We start from the raw sequence: 18,444 nt of genomic DNA on the forward strand, positions 1-18,444 counted from the left end.
CTGAAAACCCAGCAAGTCAGCACTACTCCAACAGGTTTCAAATATCTCAAACTTTATTTTAATAAAGGATCAGCCTCACAGACCGTGAGGTCCCTGTGGTTAACTCTGTGTGCCAGTAGCTCCCTTCTTGGCTCGTCCACTGCCAGCAATGGACTTTGTTCCATGGCAATTTGTTTTTCTGGTGCCAAGGTAAGTTTCACAAGGGCAATCTAAACCAAAATACTTGCAAACACTATCGTCATGCATCATCGCTCCATCATTTTCAGCAGAACAAACAGATTAGTATTCATCAATTTATAATAAACAACTATTTTACCAAGGCTTGACTGTACAAATACAGAAAGATATCAAACCCTAGTGAGTGACAGATAATACAAACACTTCATTACACACAGAAAAAAGTTGTAGTTTAACAGACAAATAATTTTTGCTACTTTATATTAGTTACTGTAGCTTTGTAGTCTTACCAAAGAAATAAATTCAACAAAACTTCCTTCTGTACATTAGCTCAATTTAAATATATATTACAAGCTTACAAGGCTCATGTCATAGTTCATCTCCAATCTGGACCTTAAAAGTCTACCAGAATGGAATCCCCATTAGCACTGTGTATCTACCACTTGTAAAATGGATAGCATTTAGCTTGCATGTTAGGAAAAAGAACAACAAAATCCCCACATCAAACAAACAAAGAAAACAAAAAAAGACTCAAGGAAATAAGACCCCACTCCTATAATACTACTAATAGTGAGACGGACTTGAAAGTACAAAGCCAAATTCAAAGTTACAAAGTCTTTGAGAAATGTATTATATAAAGAATAGTGAGAGACCAAAGCTCCAGAAAAAAAGGGATCTTCCTCCCTTCATTTGCCAATTAAAACAGCTCTGTAATACCTGTAAGTTTTATTTGAAAATTCTGCTGCCTTAGATACTTCTACTAAACAATCCTGAAAGGTGCCAAATCAACAATCCCCTTTCTTTAGAAGAAAAAAAACTACTACCTCCCTTCTTTTTCCTCTTTACTCCCAGGCTGCTGTGATTCCTAATGCAGGTACAAAGCAGGTAACATGGATGTCAGGAGGAATTACATAGTAACTAGCAGAGTAGGTAGAGTTTCTTGGAAGAAAACCACCTGTCAGCTTAGCTGGTCCCAACCCAGTCATTTGGGTAGGGAAGAGATGCTGTTCCCCCACTAAATGCTACTTGCTTCTGTACCTTTCCCAAAGCAATGGGGTGATGGGATGCGGACTGGGAGAAGACAGGGGAAAGTGATTAAGAGGAAGAGAAGTGCAGTATTCAGAAGACTGACTGCTTAACAGTCAAGGCACTGAGAACCTAACATTAAAAGCTTGGACTATTTTGCCACACACTTGAATATAAGTAGAAGTTAACAGTGTAGGTTTCAAGTTATTTTACATGGAAAGAGCAAGCAGAAGATTTTTTTTTCTATGTACAAAGACCTTGTAATAGACTACAGCTACTACTCAGCAATTAAAAAAATTCAGACGTGTTAAGGAATCCATAGAGCTCCTGGCAAGTCCCTCCACCTCCAGTATGTTAATGGTTTTAGTGTTTTGAAAAGACTATATGTATTAGCACACCATATCATGACAAACCTTTTCAAGGAACTTGAATAGGTTTTCCAAGCTCAAATGAAGTACTACTGTACACTTAAAATTTCAGCACTACTGCAACCCTTTTTCTCTCTCTTACCCTACCCTCACACCTTCTTTCATTCCCCACCTCACAGAGGTATCTTAATGCTCCCCATTGGAAATGGCAACAGTAACGCCTTCAGATTCTGTTGTTGCAGGGATTCTTGGCACTTTCTTAGCAGGGCTTGGGATGTGCTAAGAAGAAGGGAAAAAAAACATTAAATACAGTTTTCCAGTTCACAGACATTCATAATTCATGGCTAGTCCAACTCTCAAACCACATTCATGCTACACTGGTCTTAAGTCAATCAAATTGGTCATGCCTCATGCAAAGTGATTACGTGACAGAGCCAGTGTGTTCACATTTCATTCTTGTGCAGTTTCACTCTTGTTACCATGAAATGTACTTTTTAAAATCCCATGTTCAATTTTTTACTTTTGGCTTGTTATGTTACATATGTCAAAGTATTTAATATAACTTGTTAAACCACATCCTTTTTAACATACATGCACATGCTAAGACAAACAGATAAACCGTTCCAGCACTTCAATCAAATTCTTAAAGAGAGCGGAGTGTTCACCTCATGAACAATGCCTGGGTGGACAACTTCAACTCCTGCCTCCAGAGGTCCATCCCCCATCAGTGGGCGCCGTGCGTAAGTTCTCCTGTGTTTTTCATCCACACGCACGAGGTACCACGTGCCCTCAAAGAGATCTTCCACTGAACACTGAGGAATATAGTTGGCTGTAAGAAAGCCAGTAACACACCATTAGTTAATTCTTGGTAAGAGTTTTGCACAACAGCAGCCTTTGCAGTTTGGATACAGTAAGGCAGAAAAAAAACAAGTCTGCATTTTCATTTCAGCCACACTGGATGTGGCTCTTGTGAACACGAGCTATTTGGAAGTAGAAAGAGTTGGACATTTACTTCGTTCTACACCCTAATAATTTAAAGTCTGGTGAATTAAGTGATAAGCATTTTGCTTTAAGACTAGGAGTGATTTATATTTCTGAAATTCTTACCCAAATGATGTGTTTCCTGTCTAATCTTCATGTTTTCAGCAAAGACATCAGGTGCAATACATTTTCTTGAGTCAAGTCTTGTTTTGAGATCAGAAAGGCTGGCAGTTATTTTGTCCAGTGCAGAACCTACAATATAAAGCTATCATGTAAGGCAGTACCAGTGCTGAGAACTGCACACTAGCACGTTAACATTTCAAACCCATTCAAAATATTTTGCATTGCAGAAGCTAATTTTTAGTCATTTAAAAACATTCTCCATTACTCAATCAAAACATGAATGAGGTTTGAAGAATATTATTTATTTGCACAATGAGAACCTTAAAACACTCCCTGGAGCTGGAAGATCGTCAGTTTAGCATTACTGTCTTTCAGGATTGCTCTGCAGGTTTAGTTATGCTGGTGGGTAACAAAGCATCTAAAGGAGAGCTCTGCAAGGGGTTTAGTTAACATCCCTTCCTTTAACTCACCAGGAGTGGCATCCTGTGTAACTCTGATGGAATACAGTGTAGCAGCAAAACCAGAGCCATATGAGAACACACTGATCCTTTGTCCCGCGAGCTGCTCTGGGGAGTACCTGCAAACAAGGAACAGTTGTTTAAAGTGACAATTAAGCCAAGGTGCCAACTTTAAATAACTAGAAAGTGAAGGTAGCTTAGAGAAAGCAGCCAGCAAATTATATTGACTTACAATACATATTTAGCATGTGATGTCCACAGAATGATGACTTAAGAAACACATTTTCAAACACTGCTGTTATATGATGAGTTACAAAGCTGCCTAAACAAAACAGTCAAGGAATTCCTGGAAAACTATTATCTAGAAGGCAGCCAGTTTTCATTCATAAGTGCAATGAAGTCCAAACTTGACAACTACATCTTCGGAGGCAAAGTCAGAATGAAGAAAAATGATCCAAGAGGTATGGTTTCACTGAAACTTAACGTGATTTTGTAAAAGTCTACTGTTGCTAAATAAATAAATACATAAATAGTTAAGTAAATACTGATTTAATTTTATTTTCCTCATTACAGTGCAACAGAGAAAGCATTCTGACTCTCTTTTCCACTTCAGTGGGTTTTTTCGGGGGAAAGAGAGAGAAGTTTTAGGCTGAGAAAGGACACAGCCTTAAAAATAAGATCTTGCTTTGGAAGGCAGTAAGCAGCCATTTCAGATCAGCTTCTCATACAGAAACTTTTAATCTGCTTGTCACTTGATTTTTAACTTCATTCTTTCTGCTTAAGGCAATCTAGTAGGAAAATGTTTGCTAAATGGTGCTTTTACCAAAGGCTTCCTGAAACAAAAATCTTTTATGACTGCATGTAAAAACCTATGACTTTGTTTTCAACTTCATGCTTACTGGGCTAGAAGAGAGGCAAGGCAACCGTAGACTGAAGGGGTGTACATATTTCCGTTCTGATTGGATACGAGTAACGAAGCTTTGGTTTTCTCATTGAAGAGGTCTGCACTAGCTTTCATAAAAGCTTTTTCCACATCTCTGTCAAAATATGTATCTTCAAGTTTTACATCCCTATTAGGAAAAAAGTTAATAAACAGTTACTAAAATAAAAGAGAGTAAAAAGACAGCTTAGATATAAACCACACCTTTCAACAGGACAAGGGATAATGGTTTTAAGCTAAAATAAGGTAGATTCAGACTAGATACAAGGAAGACATTTTTTACAATGAGGTTGGTGAAACACTGGAATACATTGCTGAGAAGTGGTAGATGCCCCAACCCTGGAAACATTCAGGGTCAGGCTGGATGTGGCTCTGAGCAACCTGATCTAGTTGAAGATATCTGTGATCACTGCAAGGGGTGGGGAAGGGCTGGACTAGATGACCTTTAAAGGTCCCTTCCAGTCCTAACCAGTCTATGATTTTATATGTAACAAATGAAGATTATGTGAATAAGGAAGACAGCAGCCATTCTCACCTGAAAGCTTCCAGACCACTGAAGACCCCATTTGCTGTTTCTGGATTCTGGTCACTGAGAAAGTCATTCAGCAAGAGTCTAGCCACAGACTTCTGTACCAGTTTACAGTAAGGAGAATGAAAGATCATGAATCCAAAGTCATTCAAGGTGAAACGTCTATCTGTCCCCTCTGAAAGTGGTAGAAATATTGGGTTACAACTTATGTTCAGTACTCGCTTCAACTATGAAAATAAAATGGGGGGGAGGGCATGAAACCAGTCATCAGAACACAACAGCATACAAGAGACAGCTGTAAAAGTTCACTATTGCTGTTAAGTTCATTTAAGACACTGCTGCTACGTCTATTTAAAAATTAAGTTCCTTAACGATCTTCTGCACCAGCTAACAATGTTTGCCCTTCTTCTAGAAGAAAAAGTAACAGAATCTCCGTATTTCTACCCAGTATTTTGACATAACAAATAATCTGCTTCGTTTAACTATCTACTCTTTGCATCTATGCCTCTAAATTCAAGTGAAACAATTACTAAAGATATGGGGAAAAAAAAATATCAATATTGTTACATAACATTTAAATATTAACCTCACTATCTTAAGAGCCTGGGTGAAGGGACTAACTTGCTTTTAAGCTAGGTATTAGAAGTAACACAAACAAACACCTGTAGACACTATTGGTTACTCAATCAGGTGCTTAGCCAGACCAGAACATTTCTTACAGAAGGAAGCAAAGGTTTCAATCACCTCAGAACACACAGACACAACAAGAGGGACCCATATACTAGTCTCTAGGTTGGATGCTAAAAATTGAGAACACAATGTCTGTGCAGTTACACAGCATTCCCACATCTTGCAACACCATCAGGTGAGGCTACATACCCTTTTGCCACTGGGCCTGGATCTTGTTGCGATAGACAGTGTAGCAGCGATCCAATGCACTGAGGTAGCACTGTATAGATAGTTTGCCATCAACTACAGGATATTCAGAGACCATATCTGGCTTATAGAAGTCATATGCATGCTGCATGTGGGTTCCACGCAACCCTGGGGGACAGAAATTGACAGAAGTTGCAAATAACTTCAATTCAGCTGCTTTGAACCAGTTTGAATGCATCACTTGACTACTGTGTGGAAACAAGCAATATTTGGCCTCAGTCAAGCAGGTTTTCACAACACTTCAGGCTCTCTTATGCAATGTTTCACACAGCTCTCAATTGCTTGTTAGGTATGATAGGGCTGAGTACAACAAACACAAGTAACACATTATTTTCAACATTTTGCCTTGGAAGTAGAGTGCTCTAGTCCACCCTTTGTCAATTTTACTGGAGAATCTCCAAGAAAATAAAACAGATAGGAACATCTCTAGATGTTCCTTGCTGCCTCCTATAACAGGTCTGGGAGAAGTTAACCCACAGCAAGAGGAGACAAAGTACAATTTCTGACATCAGTGGGACTTAACCCAGCCCTCTGGCAACCCACAAAAAACGGGACAGGCTTCTGAACGGATCCAGTTATCTGGCTGAACAGTATTTGTTTTCTCACAGGACTAACCTCTCTCAAAAACTAATGGAGCATTTGGGCCAACCAGCATAGCAACAGCACCAGCTCCACCCGTTGGCCTGGCATTTCCAGTGGCATACACAGCTATGTCTCCAGCAACAACCAGTGCATAGCGTCCTGTGAAAAACACACAGAAATAACAATGAGAAACAGCCAAGAATCTAGCATATTTTAATATCCATCTGCAACTTTTAGACTCCAGATACAGCAGAGGTGACCCCAAGTTTAAGGGGCTCTTGGACCCTGACTTTTCTCACACATTTCCATTTCCAGGCACACACTGAAATTTTCAGAAGACCAGTGATTATTAGCCATGTCATTAATTTTTGCATTGTAACTAACCTAAGAAGTAGCAAATGCCCAGAAAGAAAACCACTTCAGAAGATAAAAAGTTTACCCTCTGGGTTTTATATGTTTAAACATGAACACTGTCATTATAAGGTAGACAATTCAAAACCAGAGGATGATTTAACTGCTCAAGAAAACACTCTGAACTTACCATCCCAGGAGCTGGACTCAATCCAATTAATAGCATTAAAAAGAGCAGCGGTGCCTCCATAGCATGCATTGGTGGTGTCAATTCCTTCTACATCCGTATTACCAGATTCTTCAAAAAGCTGCATCAGGACAGTCTTTACGGATTTTGATTTATCAATTATTGTCTCCGTTCCAACTTCTAATCTCCCAATACACTCATAGGAAAGGCTGTTCCTCTCCATCAGCTTCTGAACCACAGTCAAGCAGAGAGAATTGATATCCTCTCGGTCGGAGCAGAACCCCATCTTTGACTGGCCCAGCCCAATGGTGTATTTCCCAGCATCCACACCATCATACTTCTCCAGCTCTGTCTGGTCAACGTACTGAGAGGGAAAATATATTTCCAGTGCCACAATTCCCACATCTTTGGGCCAACAGGATTCAGCATTCACTGGAAGAGACCCAGGCATTGTGGCAGACCTTTAAGAAAACAAACAAACAAACACAAAAATAGCTGATTTATTCACAACTGTTTTGAGAAACCTATTTTGATTTTCTGTAGGTTTACAGAAAAAGTTACAAGGTAATTTTCAAAAGGAAAGCCTTTGCCTCTGGGGAGACTTTGGTCTGAGCATGCTGTAAGTATCATTAGAAATTTTGTAACATTTCATATAAATAAGTACTTTTAAGAGAAAATACAAATGTCAGCCTTGGAGACGAACAGATGTAGGTTAAGCCCAAGTTATTTCATTGAAGCAAAACACATACTTAAGTGTTGCATGCTTGAGAAATCAGTTTAAATCAGTTCATCATTCTACTTTCGCTTACACGTGAAGTCTCAGTTTTACACAACCATTGGAATTTTTTTGCTAATATTGCTAGTTGAGAACTTAAGTTTAAAATTTATCCTTACCAGGAAATCTCTGCCTTAAAACAGAGCAGGGCTTTTCAAAACTTTTTAAACTAAGTGACCTAAGTTGTTCCATTTCCTTTATACTTGCAGCAGAGATGGCCAAAATATTTTTGTGTGGTTGTTTGGATATTGTTTTGTTTCTTGTGGTTAAGCCTACTCTGTTTTGGCATTATGAAACACTGGAGTTCCTAACTCCAGGCCTAGAGGAGTATTTCATAGGCTGAGATGAACACACAGGGATTCTCTCTGATAGAGCAAGTTTTCTTCTTTTCACCTCAGTTCTTTACTGTCACTACACTGGAGGATGCAGCACACTCCAGGACACACTCCATCCCTCTACTTACACTGAATCCCTATTACCCAGGCAGGCCCCACCTTCCCGGACTCTTGCTCATCCCCTCGCAGAGCACACCTCACTTCAGTGCCCAGCCACGAGTACTGGCACACTGCCCTGACCCAACTGCTTCCATAACACATGGCCAGCTGTACACAGGCATAAAGCCTCTCTCTGCAGGAACGACTCTACAGGACGCACACAGGTCAGGAAGACCTCAGAAGTGCTTTCTGTGACACGTGCAGTCCCGTGTAAGACCGAAAGTGAGCGCGCAGGGCTGGCCCTGGAGAGCTTGATCACCTCTCACACGGTTCCAGCTGTACCTACGGGGCAGCTAAAATGACCCGCTTAATTCCTGCGTCCTTGCCTTGCAGCCTTTACTCGTCCCGGAACACGCAGACGGCAGGGCAAGGCTACCCAGAGCCGCCCCACAGAAGCGCCGCGGCACAGCCCGCCGCCGCCACGGCAAGCAACACCACCGGTTTCGCCTTGTTCGTGCCCCCGGCAGCCCCAAGGCCTCTCCTCCTCGCACCGACCCGCCACGAAGCCGCCAGCCCCGGCGGCCGCCGCGCCAGGCCTTGCCGAGGTCACCCAGGGCGGCCCCCAGCGCCTCAAGGTGAACCGCGACCCCGGCCCGGCGCCGCCGCAGGGCCGGCCGGGGGGCCTCACGCCGCGCCCCGCCCTCTCCCCGCCCGGCGCGGACCCGCCACCGCCCGCAGCCCGCCCCGGCCCGCCCCCCCACCTCACACCGCGGCCGCCCGGGCCCTTACACGCTGCGGAAGCCCATGGCCGGCGGACCGGCGCGGATGGCTACGCATGCGCGCTGCGGCTCGGGGCCTGCGGCGAGGGCGGAGGGATCGCCCCGCCTCCCGGGGCTGGACGGGGGAGGGGGGGGCAGCGCCACCTGGCGGCGGCCGCCGAGCGGCGCTACCCCCGCACCGCGGCCTGGCAGCGGCCCCGCGGGCACAAACACACCCGCACACACACATCCGCACACACACACCCGCACACACACACCCGTACACACCGAACCCCCGGCAACAAAAGCGTAAAACCTACCAGCACCCAAAATCCCCGGGTTTGGCCCCTTATTTTTTTTTGGGTTGCTTTTTGGCAACCTGCCTGGAGCGAGCAGGTCTGTAGCCCGAAGGAGGATGCAGGGCTTTCCGGCTCCCCGTCCGAAAGCAGAAACGCCACTGCGGGATCCCAAAGCAACAGATTTAGGGGGTGCGGGGAAAGACTCTGGGGTGCAGCTCAAAGCAGAACATCGCACTTCCTCCAAAAGGGGGATTGAAAGGAAAGGCTGGCGGCTCCACGCAGAGTCTGGCAGCCATCCCGAGAGCAGGGCTCATCCCCAGAGCAGAGCCGGGTGCCGCTCCAAGAGCCAAAAAAGCTTGAAGAAGCTGCAGATCCTCTCAGAGGTTTAATTTTAATCAAGTGGTTGAGCACTGGGACAAGCTCCCCAGGGAAGCGGTCACAGCACCAAGCCTGCCTGAGTTCAAGAAGCCTTGGGATGATGCTCTCAGGCACAGGGTGTGGTTCTTGGGGTGCCCTACACAGGGACAGGAGTTGGACTTGATGGTCCTGATGGGTCCCTTCCAACTCAGCATATTCTATGATTCTATGCTAAAAGTCAATGCATGCAGCACTTCACAGACTTGATCTGTCATAGCCATGGAACAACACTGGCTTTTAACAGGGCAGTGTATTCTTAGGAAACTCAGCATGCCAAAAAGATTTGTGCTATTGGTGAGGGCTATTGGTGAGGGCTGAGGAAAAATACCCTGCTCCATCCTTGCTCCTTACAGAACTTTTAGATCAAAACTGGCATTTAATCAGTTCTAATCCCTGCAGTTCTCTCATCAGAAAGCTTTCTGCACACGACAACCGGGGGGAAGATCTTTTTGTGGAACTCTCAGGGCTCATCCAATATTCCTAAGGTGCAGTAGTCAGGACTGTGGGCTGTACTGCCACAAGAAGGTCTGCTTTGTAAGCCTGCTCTGATGCCGAGTTAAGTAGGACATATGACATCTTAAGTCAGACATCCCTCAGTCATTACAGGAAAAAAAGTGTTCTACTCGATGTAGAACAAACAGCCTTTTGTTCCCATGGTCAAATGGCAAACACCACCCCATCAGTGAATTTTTACTGAAAACAAAAGCTTTCTCAAAATTACACTTCCTTTGGAAAGCCTGCAAACCCCAAACGTTTTAATATAACGAGAAACTCCCTATGTTTTGTGCCCCTTAAAAGGTGACTGAGCAGAATGAAAAAAACAGTTTCTGCTGATGTTCCCAGAAATAAATACTCCCACTGGGGGTTGTCTTTAAGAATTTGAGAATATTCTATTCTGTCAATAGATTATTGCCCTCTCAAGCTTTAATTAACACAGAACAGTTGACTGAAAGTTAGAAAATAAGTCCCCAGCCCCATCGCCAGAAGCGATGCACTTGGTAACAACTCCCTTTGGCGTTTTACCTCTGGAGGACTCGGCGAAGGGACCTGGCCAGTGACAGCAGAGCCACCTCGGGCTGCTTTTTAGGAGTAAAATAGAGATGATCTGGCGGCTTCAGCTATGACATCACCGAGTTAACCCCGCAGAGCCTAAAGGCTTGCCGGTACCAAGTGTACCTGGAGGCTGCCACACCCCGTCCCTGCCCCTACCCTCACGCCGCGGCCGTGGGCGAACTCCGCACCCCTCCGTCCCGCCGCCCGCCCCCGGGACCAGCAAACTGCGTAAAACCCCCAACGCGCGGACGGGTACCCCGAGTGCCCTGCCGGGGACCCACCGCAGCCGGGCCGCCGGTTCCCCCGCAGCCGCGAGCGGGACCCTCAGGCGCTCGGGTGGGGCCGGCGGGCGCGGGCACCCCCGGGGCACCCCCGGGCTGCCCCTGCTCGGCGCTGGGAGGTGCCAGGGGCAAGGGGGGGTGCGCCCGCCCCGCTCTCCCCGCCTCGTCTGGGCGACTCTGTCGCGACACTGAGAGGCGATCAAGGGACACGCTGAGGGCGCCGCCGCTTTCGGGCTTCCTCACGGCCCCGGGGCAGCGGCAGAGCCCACCGCCGCCGCCCCTCACTCAGCCCAGCCCAGCCCAGCCCGCGGGGGGTTCCCTCGGGGCAGGACGGGGCGCGGCTCCCGGGACTCGGGCTGGCTCGGGAAGCTCCCGCCAGGTCCCGCGGCCGGCAGCCCCGCCGCAGGGGATGCTCCGTGATGCTGCGGGCAGCGCCCGGCGCGGCGAGCGCGCTGACACCTGCCTTGAGACACCCAGACGCGGCTCTTCTCGGTTTCCCTTCCTTTCTTCCTTCCCTTTTCCCCTCTTTCTCTCCTTCTCCCTACGCCCCTCTTCCCCCCCCCGCCCTTGCCGCACTGCAGACACTACTCCAGCCGCGCCACATCCACGCAAAGCACCCTCCCGGCTGTGCTCGCCCGGCCCCACGGCGCCCGGCCCCGCCGCCCCACGAGTGCTGCCCCGCGCGGCTCCGCCACCCCCGCCGCGGCAGAGAGGAGAGGCAGGGGCCGCCCAGCCCAGCCCAGCCCAGGGGCCTCCGGGGGCCGGGCCGCCCTCACCTGTGCGAGGCGATGGCTCCGCTGTCACTCGCCGCTCCGCGCCCTCACCTTCCCGCACGACCGGGGCAGAACGCGGGGGGGGGCCGGCGCGCGGCGCCTTTAAATCGCCCCGCCGCCCGTGCGCCAGCCCGCCGCCTGAGCGGCAGCTCCCGCCGCCAATGGCCGCCCCCGCCGCCCGCGCCCCGCCCGGCGGCCGCCGCCGAGCAGGCGGGGGGATGGCGTGAGAAAGTGACGCGGGGTGGGCAGAGGCCCGCGCGCCAATGGGGAGGCGGCCGGGGCGGCGGGCGCGCAATGGGAGCAGCGCGCCGCGCCGGGGCGGCCAATGGGAGCGCGCGGCCCATGGCGGGTGAGGGTAGCACGGCTGCCGGCCCGGCCGGGCAGCGCGCGGTTGCCCGGCAACGGGAGGGGAGGCCCCGCCGGGCCCGCTCCGTCCCCGGCCCCAACCCCAACCCCGGCCCCGGCCCCGGCCCCGGCCTCGGCCCCGGGCGTCCCGGCGGCGCCCGGAGCTGCGAGTCGGCAGCAGCGGGGCTGAGGAGCGCCCCGGGGTTCTCGGGGCGGCACGGCCGGCAGGCTCGGGCCGGGGTCGGCGGGACGGCAGGAGGCGGTGGTGCTGGGGACCCTGCCCTCCTCCCTGGGCCTGTGGCATCTCCCTCGCCTGTGAAACCTGCCCGCAGTCCTTCCCCGGGGGGGCTAGGATGTGCACAGCCGTCTCCTTGCCCAGTTTCTTCATGGAGGATGTCCTGTCCTGTCCCCACTGCCCCACGTCCTAAGAGCTCCCTCTCATCTTGTTGAATCAGGAGGGTGCCAGGCCATACCGTGGTTTGATTGTTATTTGGCAAAATCACCATTAGCTAATGCATGTGTTTCACGTGGCAGCCTCTGTAGCCTTTAGGCCCTGTGAGGATTTACATCCCGATCATCATCCCGCTGCTGCACAAGCCCCAGAGCATCGCATCCCCAAAGGAGCCCTCCCTGCCGCTGCTGGCAGTACACGCTTCTCTTGTAGGTGGGAAACTGCTCAACGCACGCACAAATTCTACAGCCCAGATCATTTTGTTGTAAAACACTGTTCAAATCAAAGAACTACACACTCCTTTAGCAGCTGGTGTCGGGTTCTGTAACATCCAATGGCCACAGCTAGCAGAAGACAACGCCTTGCTCATCTCACTCAGTATCAGAGTGTTGCAGCTGTGTTACCTCCACCATCTTAGAGGCGGGTAAAAATCATGCGACAGAAGGGGAAAAAATACCATGAAAATTCTTAAATCTTGTTGTGTTTGTCAGTCTGTTTTGGACTTGTAGCTCTTCTGCTACCATCTGTAAAATCACAGATCTATTGTATAACTAGTGCAAGGATTGAGAAATAGTAGGGGGAGACTGGGAAGTTTTCGTTTGTGCGTGACACCCTGCAACCTTCTGATAAGCCCATGCAAGTCTGTGTACAAGCTGGTTCCATTTGTAATTCTGAAAAAACACATTGACGAAATGCAAACTCGATAGGCGATGGCATAATTACATCATGTAGGCACACAGTTCTGTGCCTACAGACTAAACAGACTTCGTGGTAGAAAAGCTGAACTTCTGATCTGGGAATCTAAAACTTCAATTCTTCCTTCTTTTCCCTTCCTACCACAAAAAAACCAAAAACAAACCCCAGAGAACAACAACAACAAAAAATAAATCAAAAAGCCCCAAACACAAGAAAGCCAAACCAAACCCCAAACCAGAGCTGTGTCCTTGTTCTAGACTTAAAAATGGACTTAAAATTCCAGTGTTGGTGGCAAAATGTCCCCTGATATCGGGGCACTCGTGCTCTCCTGGCTTTAGGGTAGGCCAGATGCTCAGGGGGAGGTGGAACCGCTTGGCTTGATTTGCAGGAGCCCACGTTAGGGCTGCCAGTGCCCCCCGAGACTTTGCAGCCCTTTCCTGGCTGCCTGCGGGCCTTCCTGCCTGCGCACACGCCGGCTCTGGCACGCCGTGCTCCCACAGCCCGGCGTGGGGCTGCAGGGAGGAGAGCTGCGTGGCCAGGAGCCGTGAGGACCCTCCTCGGTGTCCCCTTTCCCGAGGAGCTGCGTTCCAACTTGGGCGGCTGGCAGAGCAGCGCCGCTGCTGGGCCTGCGCCTGGCACGTCCTGACACGCTGACTTCCTCAGGCCTGCTCATCCCTGCAGGCTTGTCCGGAAACCTGGACTCTTGGCTGACCTTGCTTGCCATCCCTGGCCCTGTTCTGCTTCTTTTGTTTGGGTGCTGAGAGCGTACCCTTGCCAGTGAGGTCGCTGCCCTGTGTGCCTTGTTGTGACGCTTGGCTCCTGGCTCACCCACCGTGGCAGAGCAGCCTGCCCTCGCTGCTCCCTGGCAGCTCAGACCTGGTTGTCTCCTAACCCTCTGCTTAGGTGGTTGTGGGCTTTTTTGTTTGGTTGTTGTTGTTGTTTGGTAAATGTCATGTTTTCTTTCAAAATGGTAAAGGCAGAATTAGATTTTGCAAATAACAGCAAATGCAGATGTAAATAGTGATCTTCACAGATCTAATAATAATTTTTAAAAAAAGGTCCCAAAATAACTAAGATTTGCCTGGGGAGATGATCCATATTGTTGCTTTCTTTTCCATGGTCTGTAGTACAAGATGATGAATGATATCCTTGACATTATCTTTTTGGGTTGTAGAGGACAGTATGATGTAGACATGCATTAAATCATTACTATTAATTTAAAATCATATATTTGCAAAAAAAACCCAACAAACAACCACCAAACAAAAATCAAACAAAAATGGCACCAGATTAACCACCTGTAGCCAGTGAAGTTATAACCATGTTCTCCTATTGCACCACTAGTGAAGCATGTTTGAAGATTACACCCAGCAGATGATGAAGGAAAGCTAAAAGGTAAAAAGTGCCAGACAGTTGCTGGATTTTCAGAATTTTAAAACTGGTGTTAAGGACACAACACAGTCTCAGTATTTGAATAATTATATGAAATTAAATTCAGAGACCAAGTACCTAATCTATGCTGCTAAAGGAATGTATTTGTCTCCTCGGGATGCTTCTTGATCCAGATTCTAATTTAAATTTACATCAAGTCCAGATGTCATCTTCTTGCAGCCTGATGACTAATTCTTTATAGCCTAGGATTCACCACTTTTTCTTAATAATCAGTACAATTTATTTTATAGTTGTCAATAGCATTATTCTTTTTATTCAGCTTTATGAATCTCTTACCTGCTTTTCCTGTCACTGCGTGTATAGCAAGGGAATACTTACAAAAAACTACTATTATTTCCACACAAGAAATTATCAACCTGTACTACTATTGCCATAGACTACAATTGCTTTATATTAATTTATTGGAGAGACTGCAGCAATAATATTAAAGCTGTTGGTGAATCTTCTTCCAAACCTCCTAGGTAATTAATTATAGTCCTCTAACCAAGTTATGCTCCAGACATGTGATTGCCAGTATTTCCAGCCCAGTTTGTGAGAATACAGGTAGTTTTCCTTTTGTGACTCTAGAGCTAAACCAGTTTGCCCAGTGAAATGTCCAAACGAAGCTGTCTTTGGTACCAAAATGAATGCTGCACCTCAGTAACCTTAGAACTGAAAACCTAAGAAAGGACAAGTTAACAGGAAGACCTCACAGATCAATGCCTGGCTCCAAAACTACCAGCAGGACTTTGGGTTTTTTGATCATGGTTTGGTTTACAGGACACCGGGCCTGCTGACATTGGATGGGAAGACCCTGTCGCACAGGGGAAAAAGGGTACTAGGGCAGGAATTAGCAGGACTCATTGATAGGGCTTTAAACTAGGTTGGAAGGGGGTGGGGGACAAAGCCAGGTTTACTACAGATGAGCCTAGGGGTGGTGTGGTGGTCAGGTCAGCTAGTCAGGCAACCTCACTAGAGGCCCAGCTTAAATGTCGTTATACAAATGCACACAATATGGGGAATAAACAGGAGGAATTAGAGATGAGGGTGATCCTGCAGGGCTGTGATTTCATTGACATCACTGAGACCTGGTGGGATGGCTCCTATGTCTGGAGCATCAGAATGGAGGGTTATAAACTCTTTAGGAAGGACAGACAGGGGAGACGGGGTGGGGGTGTTGCCCTCTATGTCAAAGAGCAGCTGGAGCACATGGAGCTCTCCCTGGGGACAAATAAGGAGCCAACAGAGAGCTTATGGGTTAAGATTAAGGGGAAGAAAGGCCAAGGTGACATCACGGCGGGGGGTTGCTACAGGTCACCTGAGCAGGAGGATAATACAGACGAGGCACTATATAGACAGATAGGAGCAGCTTCACATTCACAAGCCATGGTCCTCATGGGAGACTTCAGCCACTCTGACATCTGTTGGAAGAACAACTCTGCTAAATGCAGACAATCCAGGAGGTTCCTAGAGTGCAAGGATGATAACTTCCTTTTCCAAGTAATCAAGGAACCAACAAGAAGAGGTGCTATGCTGGATCTTGTCCTTGCCAACGAGGAAAGGCTGGTGAGGGCAGCCTAGGTTGTAGTGACCATGAAATGGTGGAGTTCAAGATCCTTAGGCCAGCGAGGAGGGCTCACAGCAAGCTTACTGCCCTTGACTTCAGAAGGGCAGATTTCAGCCTCTTGAAAGATCTGCTCAAGAGAGTGTGTTGGGATAACATCCTGGATGATGGGGCCCATGAAAGCTGGCTGATATTTAAGGATCACCTTCTCCAGGCCCAAGAGTGTTGCATCCCAACTAAGAGGAAGTCAAATATAAACTCTGAGAGGCCGGCATGGATGAGTAAGCAGCTCCTAGAAAAGCTCAAGCTTAAGAAGGAAGCATACAGAGAGTGGAAGCTAGGGCAGGTATCCTGGGAGGATTACAGAGAGGTGGTCTGAGCAGCTAGGGATCAGGTCAGGAGAGCCAAATCCATGCTAGAATTTAATCTTGCCAGGGATGTTAAGAACAATTTTAAAAGCTTCTTTAGTGGAGAAAAGGATATCCAAGGAGAGTGTAGGCCCTCTCCTGAAGGAAATGGGCGAGGTAGCAACACAGGATATTGAGAAAGCTGAGGTTCTCAATGATTTCTTTGCTTCAGTTTCCTCTGGGAAGTGCTCCAGCCTCAACATAAAGGCCACAGAAGGTGAAAGCAGGGACTGGGAGAGTGAATTACCCTCCACCATGGGTGTGGAGCAGGTTTGTGACCATCTAAAGAACCTAAAGATGCGTAAATCTATGGGACCTGATGGGATTCACCCACGGGTCCTGAGGGAGCTGGCAGATGCAATTGCTAAGCCTCTGTCCATCATATTTGAGAGGTCTTGGTAGTTTGGTGAGGTTCCTGCTAATTGGGAAAAAGGGAACATAGCCCCTATTTTTAAAAAGGGGAAAAAAGAAGACCCAGGGAACTACATGCCAGTCAGTCTCACCTCTGTGCCTGGCAACGTCATGGAGCAGATCCTCCTGGAAAGTCTGCTAAGGCATATGGAAAATAAGGAGGTAATTGGTGACAGCCAGCATGGCTTCACTAAGGGCAAGTCATGCCTGACACTTTTGGTGGCCTTCTAGAACAAGGCTACAGAGATGGTGGATGGTGGCAGAGCAACTGATGTCATCTGCCTGGATTTGTGCAAGGTGTTTGACACTGTCCCACATGACATCCTGGTCTCCAAACTGACAAGGGATGGATTGGACAGATGGACCACTCAGTGGATAAGAGATTGCCTGGATGGCCACACCCAGAGAGCTGTGGTCAATGGCTCAATGTCCAAATGGAGGCAGGTGGTGTCCCTCGGGTCAGTACTGGGACCAGGGCTGTTTAACATCTTTGTTGGAGACATGGACAGTGGGATTGAGTGTATCCTCAGCAGGTTTGCTGATGATACCAAGCTGTGTGGTGTGGTTGACACCCTGCAGGGAAGGGACACCATCCAGAGGGACCTTGACAGGCTGGAGAGGTGGGCCAGTGCCAACCTCATGAAGTTCGACAAGGCCAAGTGCAAGGTCCTGCACCTGGGTTGAGTCAACCCCAGGCACAAATACAGGCTGGGGGAAGAATGGCTGGAGAGCAGTCCTGAGGAGAAGGACTTGGGGGTGGTAGTAGATCAGAAGCTCGACATGAGCCACCAGTGTGTGCTGGAGCCCAGAGAGCCAAACACACCCTGGGCTGCATCAAAAGAAGTGTGGCCAGCAGGGCCAGGGAGGTGATTCTGCCCCTCTGGTGAGGCCACACCTGGAGTGCTGTGTACAGCTCTGGTGCCCTTAGCACAGGAAAGATACAGAACTGTTGGAAAGGGTCCAGAGAAGGGCCACCAAGATGATCAAAGGCCTGGAGCACCTCTGCTATGAAGACAGGCTGAGAGAGTTGGGGCTGTTCAGACTAGAGAAGAGAAGGCTCCGAGGAGACCTTATAGGGACCTTCCAGTACCAGAAGGGGCTACAGGAAAGGTGGGGAGGGGCTTTTCATCAGAGAAAATAGTGATAGGACAAAAGGTAATGGTTTTAAACAGAGAGAGAGGAGATTTAGGTTAGATATTAGGAAGAAATTCTTCACTATAAGGGTGGTGAGGAATTTGAATGGGTTGCCCAGGGAGGTTGTTGATGCCCCATCCCTGGAGGTTTTTAAGACCAGGTTGGATGAGATTTTGTGCAACCTGGTCTAGTGGTAGGGTTCCCTGCTAGTGGCAGGGATGATCTTTGAGGTCCCTTCCAAACTTGATGATTCTGTGATTCTAAGTCCATTTCATGAAGATGGTACTTAACAAAGAAACTCAGGATAACTGAGAATAAACTTGGAGCAGAAACACTCTCAGATGCTGCTGGAGAGATGCCACTTCCTCTTTCTCTGTTAAAATCCAGCCTCTTTTGATAAGGTTTTGAATTTGAGTGTGTCTCTCGCCATTTTTCAGACATGTAAAACAGGGTAGGGTCACTTTATCTATCACTGCTTTGAAAGAAATGGGTGTGCTGTCCCATGACTCACCTTTACTTCTAGTTTTAAGCCAGTGTATCAAATTTAGGGTGCTGGT

The 18,444-nt window shown here is 47.9% G+C and overlaps 1 protein-coding gene across 5 annotated transcripts in view; it reads right to left on the minus strand.

The window, feature by feature from the left end:
* Positions 1-11,552, minus strand: part of HMGCS1 (3-hydroxy-3-methylglutaryl-CoA synthase 1) — a 22,152-nt gene extending 10,600 nt beyond the window's left edge. For 2 of the 5 annotated variants that reach the window (XM_051641854.1, XM_051641853.1), the window contains exons 1-10: positions 8,657-8,724; positions 6,662-7,119; positions 6,154-6,279; positions 5,482-5,646; positions 4,609-4,777; positions 4,033-4,203; positions 3,146-3,252; positions 2,679-2,804; positions 2,237-2,400; positions 1,744-1,850 (exon numbers count right to left, since the gene is read on the minus strand). In XM_051641854.1, coding sequence (XP_051497814.1) covers positions 1,758-1,850; positions 2,237-2,400; positions 2,679-2,804; positions 3,146-3,252; positions 4,033-4,203; positions 4,609-4,777; positions 5,482-5,646; positions 6,154-6,279; positions 6,662-7,119; positions 8,657-8,673 — 1,596 coding nt within the window. In that variant the 5' untranslated portion in view covers positions 8,674-8,724 and the 3' untranslated portion in view covers positions 1,744-1,757. Of the gene's footprint in view, positions 1-35; positions 1,851-2,236; positions 2,401-2,678; positions 2,805-3,145; positions 3,253-4,032; positions 4,204-4,608; positions 4,778-5,481; positions 5,647-6,153; positions 6,280-6,661; positions 7,120-8,656; positions 8,725-11,451 lie in introns of those variants that run through there. The other 3 variants (XM_051641855.1, XM_051641856.1, XM_051641852.1) reach the window with 3 other exon arrangements.
* Positions 11,553-18,444: the final 6,892 nt, after the last annotated feature.

The sequence above is a fragment of the Apus apus genome, chromosome Z, assembly GCF_020740795.1.
Source record: "Apus apus isolate bApuApu2 chromosome Z, bApuApu2.pri.cur, whole genome shotgun sequence".
In the NCBI taxonomy this organism is placed as follows: domain Eukaryota; kingdom Metazoa; phylum Chordata; class Aves; order Apodiformes; family Apodidae; genus Apus; species Apus apus.